General features: G+C 38.9%; 1 protein-coding gene across 4 annotated transcripts in view; it reads left to right on the forward strand.

Annotated features, from left to right (window-relative positions):
• dnajc6 (DnaJ (Hsp40) homolog, subfamily C, member 6) overlaps window positions 1-26,415 on the forward strand; it is a 44,774-nt gene extending 18,359 nt beyond the window's left edge. For 3 of the 4 annotated variants that reach the window (XM_082136009.1, XM_082136006.1, XM_082136007.1), the window contains 16 exons: window positions 5,473-5,522; window positions 6,409-6,557; window positions 10,137-10,259; window positions 11,172-11,305; window positions 11,554-11,748; window positions 12,315-12,423; window positions 13,146-13,225; window positions 13,959-14,152; window positions 17,210-17,602; window positions 19,812-19,961; window positions 21,170-21,265; window positions 21,997-22,137; window positions 22,225-22,557; window positions 24,111-24,259; window positions 24,505-24,681; window positions 25,398-26,415. In XM_082136009.1, coding sequence (XP_081992135.1) covers window positions 5,473-5,522; window positions 6,409-6,557; window positions 10,137-10,259; window positions 11,172-11,305; window positions 11,554-11,748; window positions 12,315-12,423; window positions 13,146-13,225; window positions 13,959-14,152; window positions 17,210-17,602; window positions 19,812-19,961; window positions 21,170-21,265; window positions 21,997-22,137; window positions 22,225-22,557; window positions 24,111-24,259; window positions 24,505-24,681; window positions 25,398-25,499 — 2,575 coding nt within the window. In that variant the 3' untranslated portion in view covers window positions 25,500-26,415. The remainder of the gene's footprint in view (window positions 1-5,472; window positions 5,523-6,408; window positions 6,558-10,136; window positions 10,260-11,171; window positions 11,306-11,553; window positions 11,749-12,314; window positions 12,424-13,145; window positions 13,226-13,958; window positions 14,153-17,209; window positions 17,603-19,811; window positions 19,962-21,169; window positions 21,266-21,996; window positions 22,138-22,224; window positions 22,558-24,110; window positions 24,260-24,504; window positions 24,682-25,397) is intronic. The other variant, XM_082136008.1, reaches the window with a different exon arrangement.
• The last annotated feature ends 1,297 nt before the right edge of the window (window positions 26,416-27,712 follow it).

Below are 27,712 nucleotides of genomic sequence, written 5' to 3' on the forward strand. Positions count from 1 at the left end.
TCTATTCAACATCTGTTCAGCGAGGCACTGTATGCCAACGCCTAGGAGGAAGAGTACTCTCACTTAGGAGGAGCTCACCGCCCAGGTGGCACAACGGCTTTGAAGTGGGCCAACCTCTGCTTGGAAACAGCCAAGAAACTCTGATCTTTGTACTCTGATCACGTATAACTGCACTGAGGCGGACGGACAGAGAAAGCCAGGGCTGGGTCTGCCTCCTCCAGGCAGCGCTTGCAGGCTCACCACCTGGTCCGTAGGAGAGGTAGGAACCTTGGGCACACATTCAGCCAAACCGAGCTACTCAGGCAGTTTCTGGCAGAGAAAGGTGCCATCCATGTCGTCGTCAACTCCTCATGCACTTCAGGAAAGAATGGCACCAGATGGCAATCTTTTTAGGGGCATTTCTGCTCAACACCTAGGTATGATGAATATCACTGAGCCTGGGCGGAAGCTGAGCGACATGAATCGCAAGCCGGGTCTGAAGGTACCGAATGGGGCCAGGCTGGGCATCGGTTGGAAGCATTTTAGACTTCGACAAAACCGGACCAGGGAACGAACCACAGACGTACCCGAGGTGGGGCAGCGAGGTGGAGGACAGGATCCGGCTCGAGAGGCCCAAAGGTGGCCCGAAGTGGGATCTGAGTGTGCAGTGCAACACTTACCTGAATCCACTGGGTGGCAGGGGATGCGTGAGAAGGCGGATGACCGGGTCCTCGAACACACCCAGCTGCCAGCTGGCAAACAAGAGGGGGCTGAAGGGTGTAAGGCTTTACAGGGTCACACGCCGTCAGACTAGCCCTCTTGGGGCCCAGGAATAGAGAAATTGCTCTTTCTTTGAAAATGTGGGTACTACTGGCTCCACTTTTTTGGGAGCCAGTAGCGGAACAGACACACACATAAAACAAAAAAAGCTTCACTCAGCCCTCCACCGGATGAAGGGAGTGGATCGGTGACCATCTCCCAGAGCAACCCTCCATCCCTGGGTGGTCCGCTCTGGTCAGCGTTTCCGCTGTCGCTTGCCACCTGGCTTGGCAGCGCCTGAAGCGGACAGGGCGCCCCTTCTGTGGCCGGCTCCACGCTGAGAGAACTGCTGGGCAAAGCTCTCTACCGTGTCGCCGAACAACCCAACCTGCGAAATGGGAGAGTCCAGGAACCAAACCTTGTCCGCTTCTCTCATGTCCGCCAGGTTGAGCCAGAGATGGCGCTCCTGGACCACAAGGGTGGACATCGCCAGACTGACCGCGCGGGCTGCAACCTTCATACCGAATGGCATCGCGACTGACCGCTCCACTGGAGGGATCACCTCATATCCCTTAGCCGCTCCTCCATCAAGGGTAGTGAGGGGGGAGGAGCTACTCAGGCAGTTTCTGGTAGAGAAAGGTGCCATCCATGCCTTCGTCAACTCCTCATGCACTTCAGGAAAGAATGGCACCAGAGCGGCGGGCTGAGAACCAGACCGGCCCGCTCCGATGAACCAATCATCCAACCGAGACGGCTCAGGACACGGTGGTTCGTTCCACACAAGCCCTACTGCCTCGGCGGCCTTTTTCAGCATAGCTGACATCTCTGGATCAGGCTCGGGCAACGCTGGTCTCCTGGAGGGAGGCAGCGCAGCCGAGTCGTCATCTCCAGAGCCCAGCTCCCCTTCCGATGCTGCAACAGACATCCTGTCCTCTGGAGGGGCACCGAAAGAGATGGCTGGTCGGTCCACTACAGAGGGACCAGCAGACTCATCGGAGGCCTCCACCGGCTGCGGCGTGAGAGAGGAGAGAGGGATCCACGGGGCATTGCCGGGCGGATTACCCCTCACCGTAATCCTCAGGTCACCCAATCCAGACGGCACTCGAGGCTTCCCCCGGGAAGGTAACCCAGAGGCAACACTGGAGCGGGGTCTGGGGATGGGGACTGCACCTTCGCGAACGAAGGCGAGTCTCGACCTCAACGCCGAGATGGTCATATTCCCGCAATGGGAACATGAATCATCCACAAAAGCTGCCTCAGCGTGCTGTAAGCCCAGACACGTGATGCAGCTTTCATGACCGTCAGAGGGGGACAGAGAAATATCCACTCCACCATGCTGAGGGGAATGCATGCCCTTTTGGCGGTGACTAAGCACTAAAAAAGCTGATTCTCCTGACTTTTGTGTCAGAACCAGATTCCACCAAAGGTACGCATCAGCAAGCTGTCAGTGCCTATGTTTACATGCACACCTTTTGTTTCAATCAGAGTGAATTCATTCCGATTGATGAATCTGAATGAAGTGCTTACATGAATGCTAAATAAATTGTTTGGGTTGATATGCGCATGTGCACTCACAGTCCTTTCCAGTTTCAGTTTTCAATCCGATCAAGTGTTTACATGTTCTCTCGATTGGATTAGAAAAGGAATAAACCACCCCTTTTATGCCGATCGAAATTTCATTCAGTCGAATGAATCAAGCTGAGCTCAGTCGAATCGATCAAGCTGTTTACATGAAAGCTTTTCAGTCTGATTGAGCCGGCAATCCGATTACTAATGGATTATTTGGTTGCATGTAAACGTAGCAAGTAACATTATTCACTTCGGCCACTGCCCAAGCTACATACCCTGTAAGAGGAAAGTCCTCGCAGGGCCAAGCGGTACGGCTCGGCCCCAGGCTTGGAATTATTTACTTACTGAAAAATTCCTTTAAGGGAATATGGCCAGGCTAGCAAAGAGACCCTGGCCTGTCACTTCAGGGGGATTTAAAAGCATCAATCCCTAGGATCACCAGGGAGGCTGACCCCTGCCATTCTAGCCTAGTCAGCCTACAACCTGTCTGCCTACGAAGAATCTCTTGATTCAGCACTCTCACAAAGGCCTCCAATGAGACGGTATTGCAACAGGCAGTAACCACTTCACACCAGATTCCAGAGATGTAAGTCCTAGAAAGCAGAGACTCAGCATATCGACCCTCCAAGTGAGGCGCGTAACTCTGCTCAGCCCGAAAAGGGGTTCTTCAGGACTTGTAGAGCACTAAAGTAGCTTTGGGGGAGCAGAGTACATGTTGACTCTGTAGAATGAGAGGAGTACTGACCGGCTCACTGACTATGCTTATCAAGGAGGTCCTCTGAATGTCCTTCAACAGGCTCTAGAGAGCAAGGCACTCTGCATACTGACCCTCTAAACAAGGGGAGTATCAAACTTAGCCTACAGATTTATCTCAAGGAGGCTCACAGAGATCTTAACAACTTGATACTGCTGATTGTACGGAATCCTAGGGAGCGAAGAACTCTGCATAACGACCCTCTAAGTGGGGGGAGTACTAGCTAAAACATTAGACTTGACTTATCACGGAGGCTTGCCTTACAAGCAAGCTCAACCTAAGAGAGCTCAGCTGGAAAAAGGGGGCTCTGATGGGCGGAGGCCTCAACAGGATGACTCTCTAAATCAAGGAGGCTTAACTTCGTACTATACTAGGGACAGCCCTACCAAGGGGGCTCCTAGAGAATCATGCCACTGGACATTGTTATCCAGGCGGAGCTCAGGGATTGCAAACCTCTGCAGGAAGGCTATCTTAATGAGAGGAGGTAATACTAACTCACAATAAGGCTGCTTAACAAGGAGGCTCACAGGGAGCCATGTCACTCGATATAGCCAATATTAGGAGAACAGGCCTTTAGCAAAGAGAGCCAGGCCATTTGAATTCACTATCCCAGTGGTTAGCTCAAGGGAGAGGAGGCTTCAACCAAATGACTCTCAATAGAAGAGACGAAAGCCTAACAACACTGTCTAAAAGCAGCCAATGCTAGTTTAAGAAAGAGCTCTAGATAGTGGAGGTCTCTACTGGATAATTCTCTTGAATGAGAGGAGGCCTGACTACAATACTCTAAGGAAAACGTCCTATCAGGGGGCTTACTGAAAACCGTTCCACTTGGAACATCATCTAGTTGTAGCGCTGAAAAGTGAAACTGACTCTCCAGAGAGAGAAGAGGTCTAATCGCTCAATATCCTAAAAACGGTTTTATTAAGGAGGCTCACAGAAAGCCTTGCCACTCTAAACCGCTAACCTGGAGGGCTCAGAGGAGAGAACCTCAGCAGGGTCGATCCACAGTCATGAAGGCTTATAAAAAGGAGCTCTAATGAGTGGGGGCCTCACCAAGACAATTCTCTAAGATGAGAGGAGGACTAGTTAATTTCAGTGCCCAACCATGTGGAGCACTAGAGAGCAGAGGTCTCTGCTGGAAGGCTAGGAGACCTAGCAGCACTAGATGTACTTACAAACTTTCCAATGCCTCGTTTTATGAGTACCTTATACCTCATACCTTATTTGTACTACTGTATAAGTTTGGTACCATTCTGGGCATTATTAGTGGGGTAATTTACAAGATACAGCCTAGGTTCCATTAGCGCCTGCACTAAGCCATCCGGCTGATATTTCAAAATAAGCTCTAACTTTAATAATGTTCGACCAAGGGAAAAAAGGCTTCTGGGGTGGTGTTTGGCTCGAGGTCATGGTGCAAAGGACCCTAGGTTGATTTTACTCCAAACCATCCCTTTAAGGACTGAGCGGGAGTGCTCTAGCCAAAACAAACAACACAAAGGTCTTGTGTATCATCTGGTGTCAGATAACAAGGACTCAGATCAACATTTTTCCTGAATGCTTTGCAACTGCTAATTTCCAAAGTGATGCAAACACTTACCAACATGCTTCAAAACAAATGGCTCCTGAAGATTAAAAATATATTTTCCTCAGGCATCCTTTTATCCCTTACTAACAGTTGCATTGGTAGTGACGTCATAGGCTGTCGCCGGCCAATACAATTGTCGCGTTTAGACATATGCTTCAGACACAAGTCACGCTTAGGTATTTCCCATTCGTCTTGCCAGACACAGTGCGAGTACCCATTCAAAAGGAAACTGTAATATTGGGAAATATTCTGGTTATTTAAGCTTAATAAAGCTTTGTAAATTTCCTACCGTATATAAATAAAATATTTTTGTGAGTGGATGCAGCAAAATGCAAACATAAATGGACAACTTTAAAGGTGATTTTCTCAATGTTTAGATTTTTTTGCACCCTCAGATTCCAGATTTTCAAATAGTTGTATCTTGGCCAAACATTGTCCAGTCCTAACAAACCATACATCATTGGAAAGCTTATTTCTTTCAGATTATGTATAAATCTCAGTTTAAAAAAATTGACCCTTGTGACTGGTTTTGTGGTCCAGGGTCACATATATTTTTTAATTTATTCCTGTGATGCAAAGCTGAATTTTTTGTATATACTGTAAGTACTAGATGTATTTATCATTACCACAATTCTACTTTTTAATTGAACGTTTTAAATAAAATGGGTTATAACTCTACCGTAATATATTGATAAATAAGAACTTTACCATTTTTATTTAGGACATTAGAATCATTTAATGAAAAAAATAAATAAATGTAAAATTGGTATGAATATATGTTAAGCTGTCGATATTGAGTTTATATGTGCTCTTGTGTACAATTTAGATATACAAAAGGAGAGTTGGACATTGCTTACATCACCACACGTATTATAGGTGAGTAATGAACAATTATGTGATAGTGAATGTTGACCATGTTCGTGTACCATGGTATTTGCATTTACTCCAAGGTATTTTTGTTCATTTTTTAAATGTGGACATACGTGTTCTTGGTTTTAACTGTTATTATATAATCAGTCAGTCAGTTTAATGTATTTGCTTATTTCTCACTCGCATGACTTTGGTCTATATGGACAGAAGTGATGTCCGGAGAGGATATTTGTTTTTGACCCAACAAGTTTGATTATTAAACCATAAAAATATAAGGAAACTAATTTATATATTTTTAAATATTTTAAGAATGAAGCAATTACAAAACACTAAACAAGGTTAAGGTATTTAAATGATACAATGGCAGAAAAAATGCAAAATACAGCTACAGTTTTTATTTTACTATACAAAAGAATGCATTGATAAACAAATAGCTCACACAGAAAAAAAGCATAAATCATACAACATAATCATCAGTTATTAGTATTTTGTTGGTTCTCTCTTGTTTTTGCATGTGTTAATTTCTTTTCATGATAGCCTGGCAAAAAATTATGTCCACACAATTTGGCATATTTCATTGCGTTATCACAAATTAAACAATTGACTCCAAGTTCAACTATGAAATGTGCTCTTAAAAAATCTTTAACAAATGTTTATTATTATTTGAATAACGGGTGAAGATGTCAATTTCCTAGGCTGGACATCATTTTTGCCCACTGTTGTAAGAGAGTTAGTACGGTTTAAAAGCATATAAAAGTGTAGTATATCAGATGCTAATATTATCATGTTTGTGTTTCAGCTATATGCACTAAATGCAATGTTTGTGTTGGCCACACTAAACTTTCTGGAAAGAAGTTATAATCCTTTCCTAATTGTCCTTTTACTCTGTCAGTGATGTCATATCCTGCTGAGACGGTGGAGATGGGCTACAGGAACCACACAGAGGATATCCGTTCCTTTCTGGACTCACGGCATGCCGACCACTACACTGTTTTCAACCTGTCACAGAGGAACTACCGAGGGGCTAAGTTCTCCAACAGAGTGAGTGCAATCAGCTGCATTTCCTGAATTACATACTTTCATTTCACATTCCAGATCACTTTACAAATTAAAGTGCCTGTTAATGTGGGCTAAGTAGTAAGTAGTAAGTACTTGGAAAGATTTCAATGTTGTCTTTATTCAAAGTCATAACATCTTATTAAAATTTGTACGAAATGATGTGCTGATGAGGGAAATTTCAGACATAATTAAATTGCAACATACAAAGACTGAAAATCACTTTTTCATTTAGAAATAAATTTGCCTTTAGGTCTCTGTCAAAGAAAGTTTCTCTATCATTGCTTGCTGAACTGTCAAAATGTGATCACAAACAACATCTGGGGCTTTCACCCTAAAAGTATATACCTTTTTTAACATGCATAGGCTCATCTGCATATAATTTCCATATGCATATTTCCATTAAAATATGTGATACTGCACCACATTTAATAGTACAAGAAACTAGGAAAATATGTTAAATGCAAATGTTGTCTGTGCCAATAAAAGAGAACACTGAAAAAAATATTTTCCTATTTATTATTTTCCTCTTGGTTGATGTCCATTAAAAAATGTTAAACAGCTATAAAACAAGATATATTAAACATAAGCAAAATTATATAAGATGTTAGTAGCTGTTGAACGACCTGAGACTTTTTGATGTCGATAGTTATGTGATTAAAATCGAGTCGAAGTTGACTAATCACTGATGTTGTCATTAATAAAAACACGAGATGGGAATACTTTGCAGTATGCCACAATTTGCAATTTATATGTAAAATAAAAATACACAGATGCTGACAGACAGCTCATAACATGTTGCAAATTGAAGGTAACAATGCAACAATAATACTAACTCCCAAAAATGATTGATGCATATGTCAGCATAACGTCTCGGGTTAAGACTGTAACCCTTGGTTCCTGAGAAAGGAACGAGATGCTGCGTCATACGATTGGCGCTTTGGGAACACCTCTGCATGATTGCATCTGAAGCACGTGTGTGAAATCAGTCCAAACGGAACGTCACGGGTGGTTGATGTCATGACCAGGAAGCATAAAAGCACATCTGGAATAACCAACGTTAACTTCAAAGTAGCCGACGCAAGTCTATCACAGGGATGCAGGAAGTATGGCAGAGCGACTCAGCGTCTAATTCCTCTCTCAAAGAACAAGCTTTACGGTCGTAACCCGAGACATTCCCTTTCGAGGGAACTCGCACTGCGTCATAGTATTGATACTTTGGGAACAAACTTATAACTCTTTTAGTGTGGCAACAGGTTTTATCGTAGTTTTTCATCCAATACAAGTCAATGGAGTTGGACAAAAACTACGATAAAACCTGTTGGAAAGCATCTTTTGCAGCGATTTTTGTGTGAGCATATCAGTGAACACCCCTGACCACTCGGTGAGTTTCACGTCTTTGTAAACGAAAGTTTAATGCGTTTTAGGAAGGATTATTCCAGTGCACCTATGCAACCATTGTGGAGGTGGGGGGGTGCTACCACAGAAACCGAAAATTCTCGGGCCAGCAGCATTTGTCCAAATTTCAATCTTAACCATTGTATTTCATCAGAAACGATCTGAAAACAGGGCTTTAAGTGTAAAATACCGAACTTGTCCTTTAACTTCCTGTTCTATTACCAGAGCCTGCTCTGGGTCTACCACTGTGAATAGAACCTTGTTAAATGGAGGCGGTCGAGACCCAAACTGGATTCTGTAGCCTCTTTCTACAGTCTGCAGGACAATGAAACATGTTTGGTCGAAGCTTCCATGCTACCAGATCGTCTACTACTACTACTGGCCTCTGGTGGGATTGGAGTAGCCACATCGGTGCTCTTAAGCGAATCAGTAGGGAACGACCAACCTGACTGCTCTAATATCCTCTTCGGAGGATGCGAGCGGGCTGCCCTCAGAAGTCTGATCTGACACTGGCGTCAGGACTTCCTCTTCACCGAAACCTTCTTTGCAAGAAGGACAGTCCTAAGATCTGTCTTCTGCTTAGGCAGCTTTGGCTTCGGCTCTTACTGCTGTGCCCTGTTTGAGGAGCTTGACGGTTGGGGCTGCTCCCGCCCACCATTGACATAGTGTGCAGATATGCACTTTTCAAAAAAGTGCAGTATTTCTCTAAAACCTTCGCTGTGCACTGCAGCTAAAGGATGATTGATGAATTGGTGATTTGCTGTCGTATTATCTCAGTCACAGCAGGACGTTTGGTGAAGCCGCTAATTGACTGCTATCAAGATGATTTGCATCATTCCTCACCTAGCTTTAGCGGATGCCTTTTCAGATGTGTGCATTGCACTTGTACTTTTGTTGTACCTCAGGACAGACTTGCATATGTTGCAAGTGACAGTTGTACTACAGGCTTCATCTTTAGTGAAGCATTTCCACACACTTGAAGTACCACTGCTGCTTTACTGCAATGACCTACTGGGATCCTCACCTGTTGTCTTCTGCTAATCACATGATCAGCGACTAGTCAACTTCAAGCTTAAAGCGAGATGGTAGAGCATTAAAGTCGACTAGTTGACTAGTCTGTGCAACCCCTGTTATTAAGACATTTTAGAGAATGTAGCTTTAATATAACTTTTTTCATCATCAGAGATTGATTTTATTTGAATGAAAATATTTGTATTACAGCTCAGAACATGATTTAAAGCAGAATTCAATAGTGGGAAGTGGGCCCAATTTTTTGTTTGTTTTGTCATTAAAAAGCATGCTCTCTGTTAAATGTCCTGGGAAATGTCAAAAATGGACATATGAACATCCCTATTAAATTAGTCATGTAAAATGTTTATACAGTAGGTCCCAAATGTCTCATTAAACAGAGAGGAAGCTACATGATGAATCTGTCTGTCACCCATAGCACTGATTGTTGTTAAAAGTAAATCATCATCATAATGGCCACTTTATTAATATAATGCTACGAGTTAAGGAATGCAATTCCGGTTTTGTGTCAATAAAGGGGTACTTGAGCTTTATTGATGGGGCTCTGGGGAACATACAAATTTGGGAAACACTGGTGTAGTGCGAGTTACTTATTCTACGAGACTCATTTCTGTCTAGAAATGATACTAGTGGCTGCAGTGACTCTTATGGCCTTCTTTCATTAAATATTAAACAGTGCTTTTCCTATGTAATTGAATAACTCCTAAGATAAACTGCATGTCTCAACTATTTCTAGCTCATGACTTATTTGCTGTTAGAGTTATAATTATATATAATTATAATTATATATATATATATATATATATATATATATATATATTGGGATCACTTGTTACATTCTTTTGATAAAAACAAATGCTCTAAATGACAAAAGTGCAGCAACACTGATGTATTATTTATATTGAAGGTTTGGCTTAAATATAAATAATATATGTGATATATGATGATTCTGACGTTTCCTTCTTACACAAATTCCTTGTTGTTGTAAGAATTGTTTTCTTGTATGTCTTTTTTAAAATATGGGGTTTTTTTATCCATGATTATTCAAATCTTTATTCATTTGGATATTGTACTCTCTTTTACATCTTCTTCTCTCTAACTTCTTCTCTAATAATTGTCCTTCTTGTTTATCTGTAGGTTTCTGAATGCAATTGGTCTTCCAGGCAGGCTCCTAGTCTTCACAACTTATTTGCCGTGTGTAAGAATATGTACAACTGGCTCAAGCAAAACCCCAAGAATGTGTGTGTGATTACCTGTTCGGTAAGGAGGTCTTTTAATGTCCATACCTGTTGCCTGTTGTGGTTACTAAGCATTAACAGCCATGACTGTTAAACCAGATTCATTGTTTAATGTTTACATTTGAGTCGTGAACATTTCACATTGTCCAAAAAGGCGCAGAGTTTCTTAAGGCTACTTATATCATAAAAATCTTGCAAAAATACGCATTTTTGAGAGCTTGCAAAGAAAACAACGTTCCCGGCAGTTTTGTTACATATCATTCATCATTATCAGCTATCTTTAATGAAAAGTAGGACAATATGTGAAATTAGCCTTTTTTAATGGAACTGTGTGATACAATGCATGATTTGAATAAAAAATTATACCACAAACAGGAAGCCTGAAAGATTTTAAAGATTCACAGTTAGATTGATTGATTGATAAATCAATAAATGAAGTGAAGCGAAAAATAAAGTGAAGAACAAGGAAGGACAAAAAATGAACATACAGTACACAAGAGTATACAAGCAGCAGCACACACACTCAAAACCAATGTTACTCACTTAAGGAGCAGAAACAACGCAACCTCTGTGTCAGTTTTCAGGTCTTCCCACTTAGGTCTCTCCAGCACTGGAAAGCTCTAATAATAATGTGGGTCCTAAATCTCTTGTCTGATCATAACCCTTCTTTTTCCAGCTATATTCCTCTGACCTTTTCTCTTTTGTAATAGCTCTCACCCATCTCTCTTTCTACAGTATTTCTTAAAATCTCCCTCTTGCTCACTCTCTTTCCTCCCCATCATGAGTGTATATGTCATAAAAAACAGCTTTGCATACACAAAAACGTACAGTGAAGAATAAAACACTGGGCTATAAGTACAATAGAAAAGGAGGAACTTAACAACAAACATCTATATTATCCAAGGCTGGCCTAATGCATGTTTGCTCTTTTTAGGATGGCAGAGCTTCTTCGGGCGTGCTGATCTGTGCCATGTTCTGTTTCTGCCACCTTTTTGCCAACCCGGTGCCAGCCATGCATCTTCTCAGCGCCAAGAGGCCTGGATCAGGCCTGTGGCCCTCCCATAGGAGGTACGACCAATCAGATCGCAGCTCTCTGATAGAAACTACTGAATAGTATAAATACTCAACAATAATTTTACAGTAGATGATGAACTAATAAAATTGCTATTTTTGGCATACATTACCTTTGTCTTTAAATGTCAATTTTTCTGCATGTTAGTTGTATGTAGAGAAAATGAAATGTTTCACCAAAACATATGTCCTAGATTAAACAAGGTATGACAGACTTATATGTGTGTATGTGTGTATTTATTCAGGTACATAGGTTATGTATGCAGTTTAGTCTCAGAGAAGCCCACCGTACCCCACTCCAAACCGTTAGTCATTAAAGCCGTCACAATGAGTCCTGTTCCTTGCTTCAACAAACAGCGCAGTGGCTGTCGGCCATTTTGTGATGTACTTATTGGTGAGACCAAGATCTTTTCTACAGCTCAGGAGTATGAGAGAATGAGGTAAGCATGTCCATACAGATTCTCTGCTAATAGCTCATTTAACATGCTGAAATTACTTGTAATGAATAGTAATATATTGTCCTATCAAATATTTGAGTCTTATTGTAACTTATCACAAAATCGTTGCATGGTATGCAATATGTCAAGAGAACAGGGTTGATAAAAATCCACAATTTAAGAATTCTAAAACAAATTCAAGAGTGTGAATTTAAATTGAATTGGCCACACCCCAAAGGAAGTTGAATTGGAGATTGAATTAGAATGACTGGAAAAATAATTTACTGAATTGAAATTTAAAGAAATCCCCATATGTTGTTTGTATGATGAACAATGTTTAATAACAGTTATATGAATGTATGTCCAATTTTAATTCTACTTACTGAAAATCTATTTTGAATTACTATTTCTGTATCCTGTTTGCAACCTCAAATTCTAAAATGGAATTTTCTTAAAAAAAATGTAAAGGGCATTTCTGAATTGCGTACAAGATCATTAATGTAGCACTTAAAAAATAATGATATTGTTTGTGTAATGCTGAAGTATATCTTCATGTATGCTGCTCTCAGGGAACACAGGATTCAAGAGGGCAAAGTAGTCTTTCCTGTGGGAGTGAGTGCCCAAGGAGACGTGGTGATTTCAGTTTTTCACATGCGTTCCCATGCACTTCAGGCCAAGGTATGAGACCAATAACTAACTGTTACCCATTTTAAATCTAAAGCTGCCGCAGAGAAAAAAAACTATAGAATGAGTACAGTATATATAGGCCTACATGTAACAGGGTCCTACGCAGTTTGAAAAAGTATGGAATTTGATTTGAACTATTTCCATGTCTGGATAAGTGTGGAAAAAAAGAAAACAGTATGGAAAAATAATAGTGATTCCAGACTATTGTCAGTTTTCTAAAATATAAAATTAAGAATTTGTAAAAATGTATCATGTAAGCAGAGAATAAATAAATTCATGCCAAAAGTTTAGTGAATGTTTAGTGATTGTTGAACACGACTAAATGAATTCAAGGCGCACATTTTCATTGCACATTTTCATTGTCTTTGCCATAAGCAAATCTCTTTTGAACTTCAATAAACGAATGTGCACGTGCCACTCAAACCAGCAACAGATAAAGGATGAAAACAATAATCTAAGAAATCTAAATCAGACTTCTGATCATGTTAGCGCATGTTATAAAAAAATATTGGATGTATGAACCTTTTATGTTAAATATGGTCTAAAAATTCTACAGAGAGGTTTGGAAATTTGTGTCTGGTAATGTATGTATTTTGAAATAGAAAATGTGTAGGAACCCTGATGTAAGCTTTCAGTTCTTGCTAGTTATAAGTGACTGTAAGGTTGCAACATCTTAAGCATTTGTCAGTGTTTAAATTTTGGGGTGTTTGCAGGTAACAAACACCCAGATATTCCAGATTCAGTTCCATACTGGTTTCATCGCCCCCGGCACAACAGTCTTAAAGTTTATGAAGTAAGTGTTTCTTTACTCTTCTTTCATAAGCATCACACTGTAACGCTGGAAAATCTGAAGCAGTTCATCTAGATTTAAGCAGAATCTAGATTACATTTTTTTTCGAATTCCTGCTCCACATAATGACTGATAAAAGACCAGCAACTCTTTGCCTGTCACGATTACAGCATGTTAAGACAAAAACTCAGATTTACATGGAGGAGATTGCTTTTTGCTTTGTCATGTAGCACCTGGTTAGGACACTTGATTAGAGTGTAAAAGTATTTCATTTAGCATTCTTTATATTCTTCTTAGTATTATACATACAATTCTATGACATTATTAATTTATAGACTACATGGCATATTTGTGCTTTTAAAAACTGATTTGTCACGCCGAAGCACGATTTAAGTACACTGAAAAAAAAAGATAAAATGTGATTAAAAATGATTAAAATCATGAAATCCAATCAACAACCGATACATAAAATCAAGTCCTCACCCTCAATTATTTTATTTTTCAATAATCCGTTACACCTAGATGTACGTCACAATATGGAAGAAAATATCTGTCACTTCTTTAAATGCAAATTAACTTTAAATATATGGGGTGACCAGTAACAGCACCCCAGAAAATATGCTTTCCCTTATACATTCATAGAAATGTAACCCTAAAATCTTTTAGAAAAAAATACAGAACTTTCTGTTTAACTATTTGCAGCTCTTCAGTGAAGTCTCTGTGTGTGTTTGTCCAGGACAGAGCTCGATGCCTGTGATTCCCCAGAGAAATACCCACAGCTGTTTCATGTGCTGTTAGACATTGAGGTTGAAAGCACAGAGAAACAGAAAGATCTCACCCCACCGTGGGAGCAGTTCCCCACCAAAGACCTGAGCCCCAACGTGCTTTTCTCCTGTCATCAGGAACACCAGGATGCACTTGCTGTTGCAGGTAACACACACAAATCCTATATTACTAGAATGTATAATACTACACAACACAAAAAAGCTAAATAAATGGTTCTTAATTTTTTAATGAGCGCATTAAAAGTAGGTCTGGGTGAGATTTTATTCACAATAAATTCATAATGAATTTGCTGACGATATAAATTGAAATATATCAATATCATAATATACTCACATATAATATCATAATGGTTTTAATGAAATTCCTCTGGCCATTATTTGGCCATGTACCTTGTGACTCAAAATTCCGTTAATGATTGTCTGATGATTGAAAAAAAATCACCCTTTTACATAAAAATACATAAATAGTTCATAAAAATGTAGGTATATTTTGACAATCATATAAACTGAAGTTTCTTATGCTCTCCAAGGCTGCATTTATTTGATCAAAAATGCAGTGAAAATAGTAATATTGTGAAAAATTGTTACAATTTAAAATAACTGTTTTCTGTTTTATTATATATCTTGAAATGCAAATTTTTCTTGTGATGGAATAATTTGAATTTTCAGCAGCCATTACTCCAGTCTTCAATGTCACATGATCCTTCAGAGATCATTTTAATAATCTTATTTGGTGCTCAAGAAAGATTTATTATTATTATTTCAGGATTCTTTCATGAGTAGAAAGTTCTAAAGAACAGCATTTTGTTCAGCATTTGCATTTACTTATTTTATTTTATTAGCTATATCGCACAGCCCTAATTTTCTTTATCTTGAAGTAAAGTTGCTACTTTCTCATGTTATAGAGAGAGACACGGTGTCCCTGTGGAGTTTAATCACCATTAAGAGTTCATTAGTTTGTCCCTCTGTGAGCCTTTTAAACAAGTCAACTCATCAGTCACTCGCTGGCATTCTGTAGAGTGTCTGTGCACCATTAAACTAAACACCATCTGTTTAATGTACTTTATTTTCTGCTGAAAAGATGAAATGGAGGGCTTGGACTTGGAAGGTAAGATGTAGTGTTTGGAGGCTTGTGGGAGTCAACAGTAAATAGTTAATTGATAGATTTGTAGTTGACTATTGAATTTAGACAATTTGATGGGTAGTTGAAAACTAGGTGATTTTAGTGGCTTTGAGAGGTACAATGAAATGTTATGCTTCTCACATAAAACTTAGAAAATAAGGGCAGGGACACACCAAACCGACGCCATAGAACTAGCGCTGATGAAAGTTGACTGTGTTGTCGCCTCACACCGGGGCAAAAAAGCTGCACTTGAACACACCGAGAGAACTACAGCCGACTATCAGCTAGTAGACTATGCGCGTTCTGCGCCTGCGTGTAAATGATACAACTGTCTGTTTCTGTAGATATATTCGTCTATATGCTATGCTGATGACACTCAAATATATATTTCATCACGGCCGGATGAAAACGCTAAATTATCCAAATGTGTGTTAAAGATATAAAAGATTGGATGACGCGTAATTTTCTTTTATTAAATCCAGACAAGAAAGAGGTAATACTTACTGGTTCAAAAAAACGCCCACAAAACCTCTCACAATACAACTTTAACATCGTAGGATGTCCTGTTACTTTATCCTCTACAGTAAAAGACCTGGGTGTTATACTCGATTGCAACCTGTGTTTTGAAAATCATATTTCATATGTTACAAAAACAGCCTTTTTCCACCTTAGAAACATTGCTAAGCTACGTAATATGCTATCAGTTTCTGATGCAGAAAAGTTAGTTCATGCATTTATGACCTCGAGACTGGATTACTGTAATGCTTTATTAGCTGGTTGTCCTGCATCCTCAATAAACAAGCTACAGTTAGTCCAAAATGCCGCCGCTAGAGTTCTTACTAGATCAAGAAAATATGATCATATAACACCGATTTTATCATCACTGCATTGGTTACCTATAAAGTTCCGGATTAATTACAAGGTATTGCTACTGACTTATAAAGCCCTAAACGGCTTAGCTCCAGTCTATTTAACGGATCTTCTATCGCCCTATAATCCATCGCGCTCTTTAAGATCACTAAATTCAAGGCTTTTGGTCATACCTAGGATATCCAGAACCACCAAAGGAGGGAGAGCATTTTCACATTTAGCTCCAAAACTCTGGAATAGTCTTCCTGATACTGTTCGTTGCTCAGACTCGCTCTCCCAGTTTAAAAATAGATTAAAGTCGCATCTCTTCAGCCAGGCATTCATATAATATTTTTAATCTTACAGTTCAAACTACAATCCGGCCTCTAGCTCATAAATGCCAGAGGAGAACTGGCCCCCGACTGAGCCTGGGTTCTCCCAAGGTTTTTTTTTCCCCATTAGGTCACCTGATGGAGTTTTAGGACACCATTAGGTCACTTGATGGAGTTTTTCGGTTCCTTGCCACTGTTGCCTTTGGCTTGCTCAGTTGGGGATATTTTGGGGATATTTAATTTAATTTATCAATCAATAAATTCCACTAGAAACAAACCTTGTTGTATTATTTTAATTTAATACTGTGAAGCTGCTTTGATACAATCTGTATTGTGAAAAGCGCTATACAAATAGACTTGACTTGACTTGACTTGACTATATTCATCATTCAAAAAGGGAAACCGACGATGCAGGTTGCAGATACACAAACTGTAAACAAAGCAGCACGTGCTTACCGTTTTGAATATCAATCCTGCTAATCACTTTTTATTCCACTCCGCTCATGTTAATATTAAAATATTCGCCCAGGAACACTTGGGTAAGATGATGTAAAATTAGAACAGCCTTCTATCTGTACCGTTTTGACTTCTTTGCTCGCTGTTTTTCTGTTATGCTCGTGCACTGACTCATTCACCAACCTGAATGGCCAATCAGAGTTCTTTCTCTCACTGACGGCCCGTCACTGATTCTACATGCCGAATCAACCCCGAAAATCCTGACGGCGTCCTTAACACACCAACTGTGCGGAACACACCAAAAAAACGAAGTCGGCCGACGCTCAAAAACGGCCCGACGGCTGATCGTCGGCTTGGTGTGTCCTGGGCTTAACACACAAATCATATGGGCAAACTTGATTTTGTTCTTTGCATCTAACCATTTCTCCGGTCTGTCCCTTAGATCCTGCCCAGGGCCATGGGAGTTGCGGAGGCAGAGTGGGTCCGAATGAGGAGAGCGAACCCTCAGATGATGAGATGCTCTCCCTTTCTAGCCAGCAGAGCAACACGAGCAATGAGAAATCAAAAGCGCCTAAGAGGCCGGAGTCCCAGCCAGCAGCGGCCCCTTCTTCAGCAGCTGAGGAAGTAGATCTGCTGGGGCTGGATGGTGACGCAGCTAAGCTTCCTCCATCCTCCCCACAACCTCCGACCACCAACACCACCACAGACCTGCTGGGGGACCTGTTTGGAGCTCCGCCCACACCGCAGCCAGCCAGCGGCCCCACTTCTGCTCAGTCCACCCCGCGGAGATCTGCACCCTCCTCATCACCCTGTCCATCACCTCGATCTGGAGGCAGTAAGTATGTTTTATGGCTTTTTAAAAAAGACTGTTGAACTGATTTAGCTGAGATGTTTGTCAGGAGCCAGTGAAGTGACGCAGCATCTTGGTTGATAGTGTGAAATTTGAATGACTGAATTATTCATTTGAATGGCATTCATTCAGTTACAATATAATAAGACGCTGTGTCTAAGAGAACAATAATTTATAAAAAATTGCTGTAACATGGTACATTACTTTTATAAAATGGCAGCAATGTAATAAAAACACCCAAATTCAATTAAAAGCTATTTTATTAATATTATGTATTAATATTATTACACAATACTACTACTACTAATAATAATGAATTATTAAATGAATAGCAGTTTTCCCATTGAATATATTTATACTACCGTTCAGAAGTTTGGGGTCAGTACGGTTGTTGTTGTTTTAAAGAAAAAAAAAAGATAAATTAATGTTTTTTATTAAGTAAGGATGCATTAAATTGATCAAAAGTTTTGGTAAAGACATTTATAATGGTTCAAAATAATTTTATTTCAAATAAATGCTGTTCTTTTCTATTCATCAAAGAGGCTGCTGAAAATTCAGGTTTGCCTTCACAGGAATAAGTTACATTAATGTATATTTTAATATATATTAATTGTAATTAATAATTGTAATTAATATATTGAAACAGAAACAGTTATTTTAAATTGTAATAATTTTTCACAATATTAGTGTTTTTATTGTATTTTTTTAATCAAATAAATCAACATCTTACTGACCCCAAACTTTTGAATGGTAGTGTATATATATATGTTATTTTTATTTATTAATTAAAATGTGCAATAATTTCCTAACTAAAGGTTGTTTATTACGGTTACAAAGCACCATGACAATTTTTTTTCAATGATATACAGTACCATTTTACCAATGTGTGGTGTGCATATTTTGCCTATTTTCAAACAGCTTTGAACTTGTTTTATCCAGTCAGATGTGAGAGTCCGAACTATCGGTCTGTATCAGGCGCGGATTTATGGGTGGGCCTGGGTGGGCACGTGCCCACCCAGATTGACCGGTGGCCCGCCCAATCAGATTAATAAAAACAATTTTAATTTTTAATTTTAATAATAATAATAATAATAATAATGAATTAATAAATAATGTCATTGTAATAGTTTCCTGAGGACATTTATGTACAATAGCTACGAAAAATAGCTACAAAAGAAAAATATTATGTCGGCATATCATGTGTCAGTCCAGTGATGCTATCACGCAACACCGCTCTCTGTGCGCGCACTGACTTAACGTTGTGATAGTCTACATGCGAGTCGCATAACAGACAGATGAACTTCAGGTTTAAAGCAGCCGGGAGGGCTGACTGACATGAGTACAAGGTAGTTAAATTCACTACCTAAGTACTGATCTGCTATAGTTGACATATTTATCAGGCGTGTTACATAGTCGTAATTTGCGGGTGGGGCGAGGGACATGTCCCCACCACTTTTTTAAACATCTCGCGGCACTAATGTACCAATTCTACAAATACATTAAACATCTCCAGTTAACCAGCAGAGCATTCATTTCGTTCGTTTGTTAAATAAGAGACGATCTAGCGCTGAACTGTGTTTTTTAAATCAAGTGATGAAAGTGCTCGTTGCCGCTGCGATCAGTGGCGCTGATACAGTGTTCTCTCGTGTGGCTCGTGCTTCAATCCGGACGCGCGCTTCAATCCGTTGCGGATACTCTATTCGTTCTGGTGAAATCACACATCATAATGCACACATGTCCCTCCTTGATATACAACCACTGATGAACATAATCAGTTTTGATGAGAAAAAAAACTAAACTGGTGCGGATTAGATCCCACAACCTCTGACACTGCTGGCGAAAGTTCTACCACTGGACCATTTAGGTGTACGTTGTTTAAATAGGCGAATCTATGTATTTTAGTCACACAAAAATTGTCAGCACTGACAAAATATATAAGGCTACATCTCATTAAACGACAAATTAAACACCATGTAGCCTACTATTTAAATCGATTGCTGGACATCGTAATGTTATTGTACAATGTACATATATCTAATTTAGCAAAGTTACGCCACTGGGCGTGTATATAAGCTTAAAAATCCGAGGCCCCCCCGTATATTCACCAGGCCCACCTATTAATGACATTCTGTATCCGCCACTGGTCTGTATAAATATCCATTTCAAGTAAAAGATCCTTTCTTTAATTCTTCAGCTTTCGACCCGTTCGGATCTGGGCCCGCACCCGCCTCTAAGCCGCAGGACTTCATGGGGGCGTTCCTGGGTCCAGGTAATATGGGGCAGCCAGACCCCTTCCTGCATGCTGCACGATCTCCGTCTCCTACAATGCAGAACATGGGCATGGGTAAGGCATGTGCCTTTGCCTCTCAGTCTCACTGGCAGCAGTGTGTGGGCAACGTCACCATAACAACCAGCCAAGCACTTTTGTGTTATATCCTCCAAAATATGATCAGCAGAATAGCCTTGCAAATGTATCTCTATAAAACAACTCGCTAGTAAATGTCTAATTTAAAGTGCTGATGTTTTGGAGAGAGTGGAATTATTATTGGCCCTTGAGCATGATTATTTGTTTCAAGCACAATGTGTGTGGTCGATAGCAGCATGTGCTCTATGAAGGACAACTGAAACCCTGTATTATGTTTCTGGGAATATGCAAAGCAGATTAACACCAATTCGGAATACAGCAACAACATCTAACACTGTTTCCAATCACTTCAAACCAGTTCTGTATGATTTTGAAATAATGGGGGGGAGAATGTCTATGTTACTTATGTAACCCCCGTTCCCTGAAGTTACGTCAGACGTGACTGACTGAAAGAGAACTGGAAAAAGGAGCACTGTATGATGCCAAATACTGTTGATTGCTACATTCTGTTACTCAGAGCTTTGCATTTACTGAAAATGAGAGAAATATGGTACATTATAATATGTTGAAAATGTTTATTTAATCGAGCATTCATGGAAGATCATATCCCAGAATCCCATCCCACTTGTTTTAACTAATCTAAGAGCTTTTCTTAATCAGTTAGTTTAATGCTAAGCTAGCAGGCTAAGCTAGCTGGCTTGAAAACACATAGAAAGGGAAATGTTTAATTTGACTATTCTTAGTTACAGTAACATAATTAATTAACATATTTTCATAATTTAGAATAAAGAAACTAAAGATTTTCTGCCATTTCTAATCAGGAACCAAATAGAGTACCCATAAAAATTATAGCTATTGAAATGTATTTTTTATTGTATTAAATTCAATTTAACAGTGACATGTTTTTGCTGCATTTCACATCATGTTACGGTCAGACATCTTTCAAAAACATCAGTCTTATCAATCTCAAACATTTGAATGGTATTATTTTGTATTATGTATTATTTTACCTTAATTTTGTTTTTGTTTAAGATTTGTTGTAACTTTTTAATATAATTAGTCAAAAATAGTAGGTAATTCACAGTTGTATTATCCAAATTACTTTTTAGTATTTTATATTGTAAATGAATATGTAAATAATACATGGAGAGCCAATCAAGTTAAATATGATCCCTTTCCCTTCACAGGTCGCAGTTCACCTGTGCCACCCGCTACTCCCTCTGTCAACATCCAACAGCCGAACTCTACGGGAGCATGGGAATGGAGCAAACCAGCACCTGAAGGTACGTTTTGGAAGAACACAAAGATGTGCAGTTGGGACACCTGGTGGCCTCCTCTGAAATTACACCTAAAAAACAAAATGACTCACTACTGACTGACCTGCCATCTGGACTGGTGTGATGAGCTCATATAGCACATAAATGTTCATCTCTTGTGAAACATAATATGACTGACCTTTTTTTAATTTTTTTATTAAATCAATAGAGCTGGATGCAGCTTGCGATCTGGCCAGTAGTTCAGATTTGTATATATACTGTATATTCATGTTTGGACCAGTGAAAATAGTGACGGCGCAAGTACAAATCTGAACTACTGTAATTTTACATGCATTTTTACAAATATATATTTTCAAAATATTACAAAAAATAGTTATATTTATAGATTTCTCACACAAATACATTTAATTTAAAATCAAATGTTTTGTTTTGATTTAAAAAAGTGGAAATCATACAGTTATTATTATTATTACACAGAATATTAGTTATACAGGAAACTTTATGACATCCATAAATACAGAGACATTTTTTCTGATGTTATCAAGACATCATCACAGATCATTCTTGCAAGTTTGACAAACCTAATTTATGTTTGCCAGTTTACTTAGCTTTATCTAGTTTAAAATGTTGACAGAAGCTAAATTTACAACTAAATGTTACAGGCAACCAGATCATTTAAATAATCCCTATTCAGTGATGATGAACACTAAATTATAAATCCTGATTTGTCATATCAGGTAAAGGTTTTGGGATGGGAAGTAAGTCCGCCAGCACTAGTCCAACCAGCTCAGTTCATGGTACTCCCATCCACCAGGCCAAACCCAACACTCTGGACCCTTTTGCAGACCTAGGTAACCTAGGAGCCAGTCTGGGAGGAGGTAAATGGAATAAATGTCTTTTTAATGAGCCCTATGTTAAAAAATTCATCATGAATTTAATTTCAAAATCTGTGTGTTCATTCCTAGGTGGTTCGGGATTCTCCAGCAAACCCACCACACCTACTGGTACTGGAGGAGCATTTCCGCCCATGGGCTCTCCTCAGCGTCCTGCTCCCTCTCCTCAGCACACTGCCTCTGGAGGCTGGCATCCCAGCACAGGCTTCCCCTCATGGCAGCCTGGAGGTGGAGCTCAATGGCAGCCGCCAGCCCAGGGTGCACAACACCAGACCCCACCTAAAGCACCAGGACCCTCTATGCCCCACACTTCACCACAGAACAGACCCAACTACAACGTCAGCTTCTCCAGCATGGGTGGAGCATCGCCAGGAGCCACTGGACCAAAAGCACAGCCTAACATGGGTGAGTAACTGGACACAAACTGCCTAGTGATTCGTCATAGAATCTGGTCCAGTTTTAAGTAGTTGTGCTTCATGTGGATGTGTTCCTTGTTAAATTCTAATATTTTAAACATGCATCACGATTATTCTTAGTTTCACCCTCATGGACTTGGTTTGTATCCTTCGGTCACATGTCTCATTTCTTCTCAGTCATAATAATAATAATAATACGTTTATTTTATATAGCGCCTTTCAGAAAACTCAAGGCCGCTTTACAATAAAGTACAATAAACATGACATAGAAACATGACATAGAATAATACAAATAAATTGAGATGGATAACATAATAGATAGAGGTACATAAACATAGAAATGTGATCATAGAGTCAGGGGTCAGGGAAACAAGTAGCAAAAAGATATGTTTTAAGGTGGGTTTTGAAATCGTGTAATGATGCAAGTTCGCGGATGTGTTGGGGAATAGAATTCCAGAGAGTTGGGGCAGCGATACAAAAAGCCCTTCCACCAAACGATGATAGTTTGTGCCTACGGATCGTCAACAGACCGGTATCGGATGATCTAAGTGTGCGAACTGGGGAGTAGGTATGGATGAGATCAGAAATATAGCGGGGGCAAGACCATGGAATGCTTTGAATGTGATCAGGAGTATCTTGTATTGAATACGAAAGCGTACGGGTAGCTAATGAAGTCGGCGTAAAGATTTCTTTGTGTATGTAAGGACCCTAGCTGCGGAGTTCTGAATATATTGGATCTTATTTATAGATGAATTGGGTAAGCCATAGAAAAAAGAATTGCAGTAGTCCAGTTTTCTGCCACTTGTTTGTCTCCTAGGTTACTCATTGCGTTCTAGTTTGTTTCTATGGTTGCTCATCAGTTCCCTTGTTTTTATCACCTGTGTTAATCCAATCATCTTTGTTTTCACTTAGAATATGTATATGTGCCTGTGGTTTAGTTCTCTTTTGTCGGTTCTCGTTAATGCTTGTGTTCAGTTTGGTGTAGTTCTCTTTTGGTTAATAAAGTCTGTTCACTTTTATTTTCGTCTTCGCTTCATATACACCACACTCAGCCAAAGAGACAATTATAAGCCAATCATTTTATTTATGTTATAGCCAATAACCGATAAATGGTTGATATTAAAATTCTGTACTATTTAGAAAAAAGTAAAATAAAACACTAAAAACTACAACCAGTTGTTTTAAATACTAAAAATGAACTTAGGCATCACAACATACATACATAATGTACAATATGAAAAATATGTAGTTTTTGCGATTGGCTAAATGTTTAATTTAACAGTGAAATTTTATTTTTACTAATTTAAAAACTTTATGTGAGTTTTAGATGGTAGCAAAGGTAATCTAAATATAGAAAATAGAGGGAATAAGCTTGTACAAATAAATATCTAATGATACAGATGAATTAAAAAATCTCTAATATCGGTGAATGACCCATATGATACAGATATTGTGCATCTCTATTTATTTACTTTACTACAACAACAAAGAATAATATAAATGGCAAGTCTTTCCTTAATAATTATTTCCTGTTTCTTCCAGGAACCAGACCAAAGGTTTCTGCTGCTAACTTTGATGACCTACTCTCAGGCCAGGGCTTTGCTGGCTCAAAGGATAAGAAAGGGCCAAAAACAATAGCAGAAATGAGAAAAGAGGAGATGGCAAAAGAAATGGACCCAGAGAGACTCAAGGTAAAAAATAAAACACACAAACATAAATAAATGCAAGCTGATATTTAAATATATTTTTCCATGACAGGCTGGAATACTTTACTCTGATTCATCAGTCATTGTCAAATATGTTTGCCGTTTAGTTTGTGATAATGATCAGTTGACTGTACATTGTCCCTTACATATTCCTATTTTTTAAGACTTTGTTGTAGTTCAAATCTGAATCAGATTATTATGTTTTCATATAATGGTACTATTTGTGTCAGATTCTGGAGTGGATTGAGGGGAAGGAGAGGAACATCAGAGCGTTACTGTCCACCATGCATACGGTGCTTTGGGAGGGGGAGAACCGCTGGAAACCTGTAGGCATGGCTGACCTTGTCACACCAGAACAGGTGAAGAAGGTCTACCGTAAAGCTGTGCTGGTAGTACACCCTGACAAGGTAAGAGACGTATTTATTCAGTTTACGTTAAAGAACTTAAATAGAAAGTATGAAATCTTAAAAGCACAGCTGCAAAATACAGTAGCATTCAAAAGTTTGGGGTCTGTAAGTTTTTATTTTTTATTTTTATGTTTTATAAAGTCTATTTGGCTTATCAATGCTGCATTTATTTGATCAAAAATGCAGTAAAACAGTCCAATTTGTTGAGTTTTATTACAATTTAAAAGAACTGTTGTCTATTTGAATGTGTTTAAAAATGCAAAGCTGAATTTTCAGCATCATTACTCCAGTCTTCACATGATCCTTCAGAAATCATTCTAATATGCTGATTTGCTGCTCAAGAAACAATTCTTATTGCTATCAAGGTTGAAAACAGTTGTGCTGCTTAATAATATTTATATGAAAACCTTGATCTTTGACAACAAAAGAACAGCATTTATTTGAAATGGAAATCTTTTTTTAACATTGTAAATGTCTTTACTTCATAATTTAATGCATTCTTAATTAATAAATGTATTTATTTATTTTCAAATCTTACTGACCCCAAACTTTTAAATGGTAGTGTACCTGCCTATTTAATTACCAAGGTCAGACAAATCTGCTTTGATGGGTACAATGCATTAATAAGTGGATCTCAGGGGGGAAAAAGTATGATATGACCTCCTTAAAATTTTAAAGACAAAATGTGTATGTTTCCTCTCTCTTCCCATCTGCAGGCTACTGGACAACCCTACGAACAATATGCCAAGATGATCTTTATGGAACTAAATGATGCCTGGTCAGAATTTGACAGCCAAGGACAGAAAGCACTGTACTAAGACTTACTGTATATGATCAAAACCAGTCAGCAGTTCCTGCCCAGATTAGACGCCCTGCAACCCAAAAGTCCTTGAAAGTCCCCTTTGTTATCTCTCCCACCTCCAGGACCCTGCTTCATAGAGACGTCAGAGCTTATCTACAGTATAGTTGTGTGTATCTCTCTATCGTTCATGCACTAGGCCAACATAACTGCTGTATGAGAAGACTGCTGTTGGAAAAAGTAGCATTCAGCATTGTTAAAAAAACACAAAAAATAACTCTTATTTGTGTCTTTCCCTGGACTTGCCTACATAACAAAGTTCAGACTTTGTCATTACACAGCTGTGAAATATGAACATTATTATCAGTCAACCAGGTCATCATAGAAATTTATTCAGGAGTCTTCGAGTGAGTTTATGATTTATTGAAGAGCTTTAGTGCTGAGGAATCAAATGAAAAAAAAAAGATGTCAGAATTCTGCAAGACAAGCCACACACAGTCGCGGCTTGCAAAACTTTGTTACACAACACAAAGTTTGGTCCAAATCCTTCATAGAGAGTTATTTAGTAAAGTTTTGCATGCCACAGCAGTATGCAGGACCTTTTCTATTTCTTCCGTTGCATTGACTGTGTCCTACTGTACACACCTGCTCGCGACTGCATATATGTGCGAGGGGTGTTTATTTATTTGTTGGCTTTGCAAGACAACTATGAAATGTGTGAAAATAAAAGTGGGTCTCGGTAAAGTGAGCTAAGACTGTGGTTTCCCGGACAGTCAGAGGCTAGATGTTTAGAAAGATAATGCTCAAATGAAAGAACACTCAGACAAAAACCTGTAAAAATTGAAAAATCTTGTGTGATATAACATGTAACTTCTTTCAGAAGCTAAGAGACGCTGTGCTGGGGGGCAAAAGCACAATAAATATGAGAGACTTTACAGGAAATGGGAGGTTTTCTCAAACTTGATCTGTGAAATGCAGTAGATTTAACTAGCAGTTTATTCTTATGTTGTTTTCTACTGAATATTGATCTGTCTGTATATGTTGCACTATAATAACATACTGTTTACAACATACATAAGTCCAAGGAAATTCTTTATTCATGTAGTTATTCCATAGAAAAAATAAACTAGTCGTTTTGCAAGTACCTCCAAGTACATGGCTTGTTTCGAGCTATACCTGTTCATTGAACGGTAAGGTTGTCTTTAACACAAGTTATGTTAACCTGATATCTTTAACTGGTTAATAGTGCCCTAAAGAACAAGTCATACTTAGTACTTTTTGTTGAAGTACTAAATGTACTAAAATCCGCTTAAAGTTTCTAATGCATTCATGCTTGATAATGAAACAAAGCCTTTTGACTGAGAAATGTGATTGATGGAAAGTTCAAATCCCATTGTTTTATTACCATAGGTGTCTTTTAAACCAACTGAACATATCATGTGGACCATTCATATTTTGACATATGAAATCATAAATGCCATTAAGCAACATAAGTGGATACATCTTTAAAATCCAGATCTTTTAGCATATCTCGGTATCCTCATAATGTACTGCATGTTTGACTGTAAGTGGCACGTGGTCCAGAAGAAGTTTCTAGAGTGTACAGCCACTAATCTGCCCTTTCTCTTCTCAGTATATTTGCACTTGAATGGCATTAGGTAAATCCAGAACACACTTACGTAACTTGCAGTACTTGCTGTACATCTCGTTCATGCTTTGCCTTCCTCTTTTCGCTATCATGCAGTGATATACTGAAGCTTTACCTGTTATCGAAGCAGTCTTCTCTTACATTTTGCCATCAGTTACCTTCCTCTTGACACAATCTGGCACTAAAGACTTGAATGCACACAATGGACAAAGACAACAGATTAGCAGGAATTGAATGAAGATGGAACTTTCCCACCACCCTCTTGTGGACTGAGCCGTTTATCTTCAATCTTAGGATATAATGTTCGGAAGCTAACCTCTGTATACAGTAGTGAATGTGTGGTGTTCAATAATGCTGTTTCTCTGTAAGGAAGTGGTATGGTTTGGATACAGCTCTGTGTTTGTTTGCTGTATCAGTATTATTGTGACATGAATTTGTTTTCTGTCTTTTTTTCTGTTTTTATTTTCTCCATATGGAGCTGTACATATGATAATGTGCATTGCACAAATAAATGGGAAACAAAATGAGGTTAGTGTGATTATTATAATTTTTTTTAAAGTGACATTTGAAAGGTAAAAGCTTGT

Source organism: Leuciscus leuciscus, assembly GCF_965113295.1.
Source record: "Leuciscus leuciscus genome assembly, chromosome: 14".
NCBI classification, from domain to species: domain Eukaryota; kingdom Metazoa; phylum Chordata; class Actinopteri; order Cypriniformes; family Leuciscidae; genus Leuciscus; species Leuciscus leuciscus.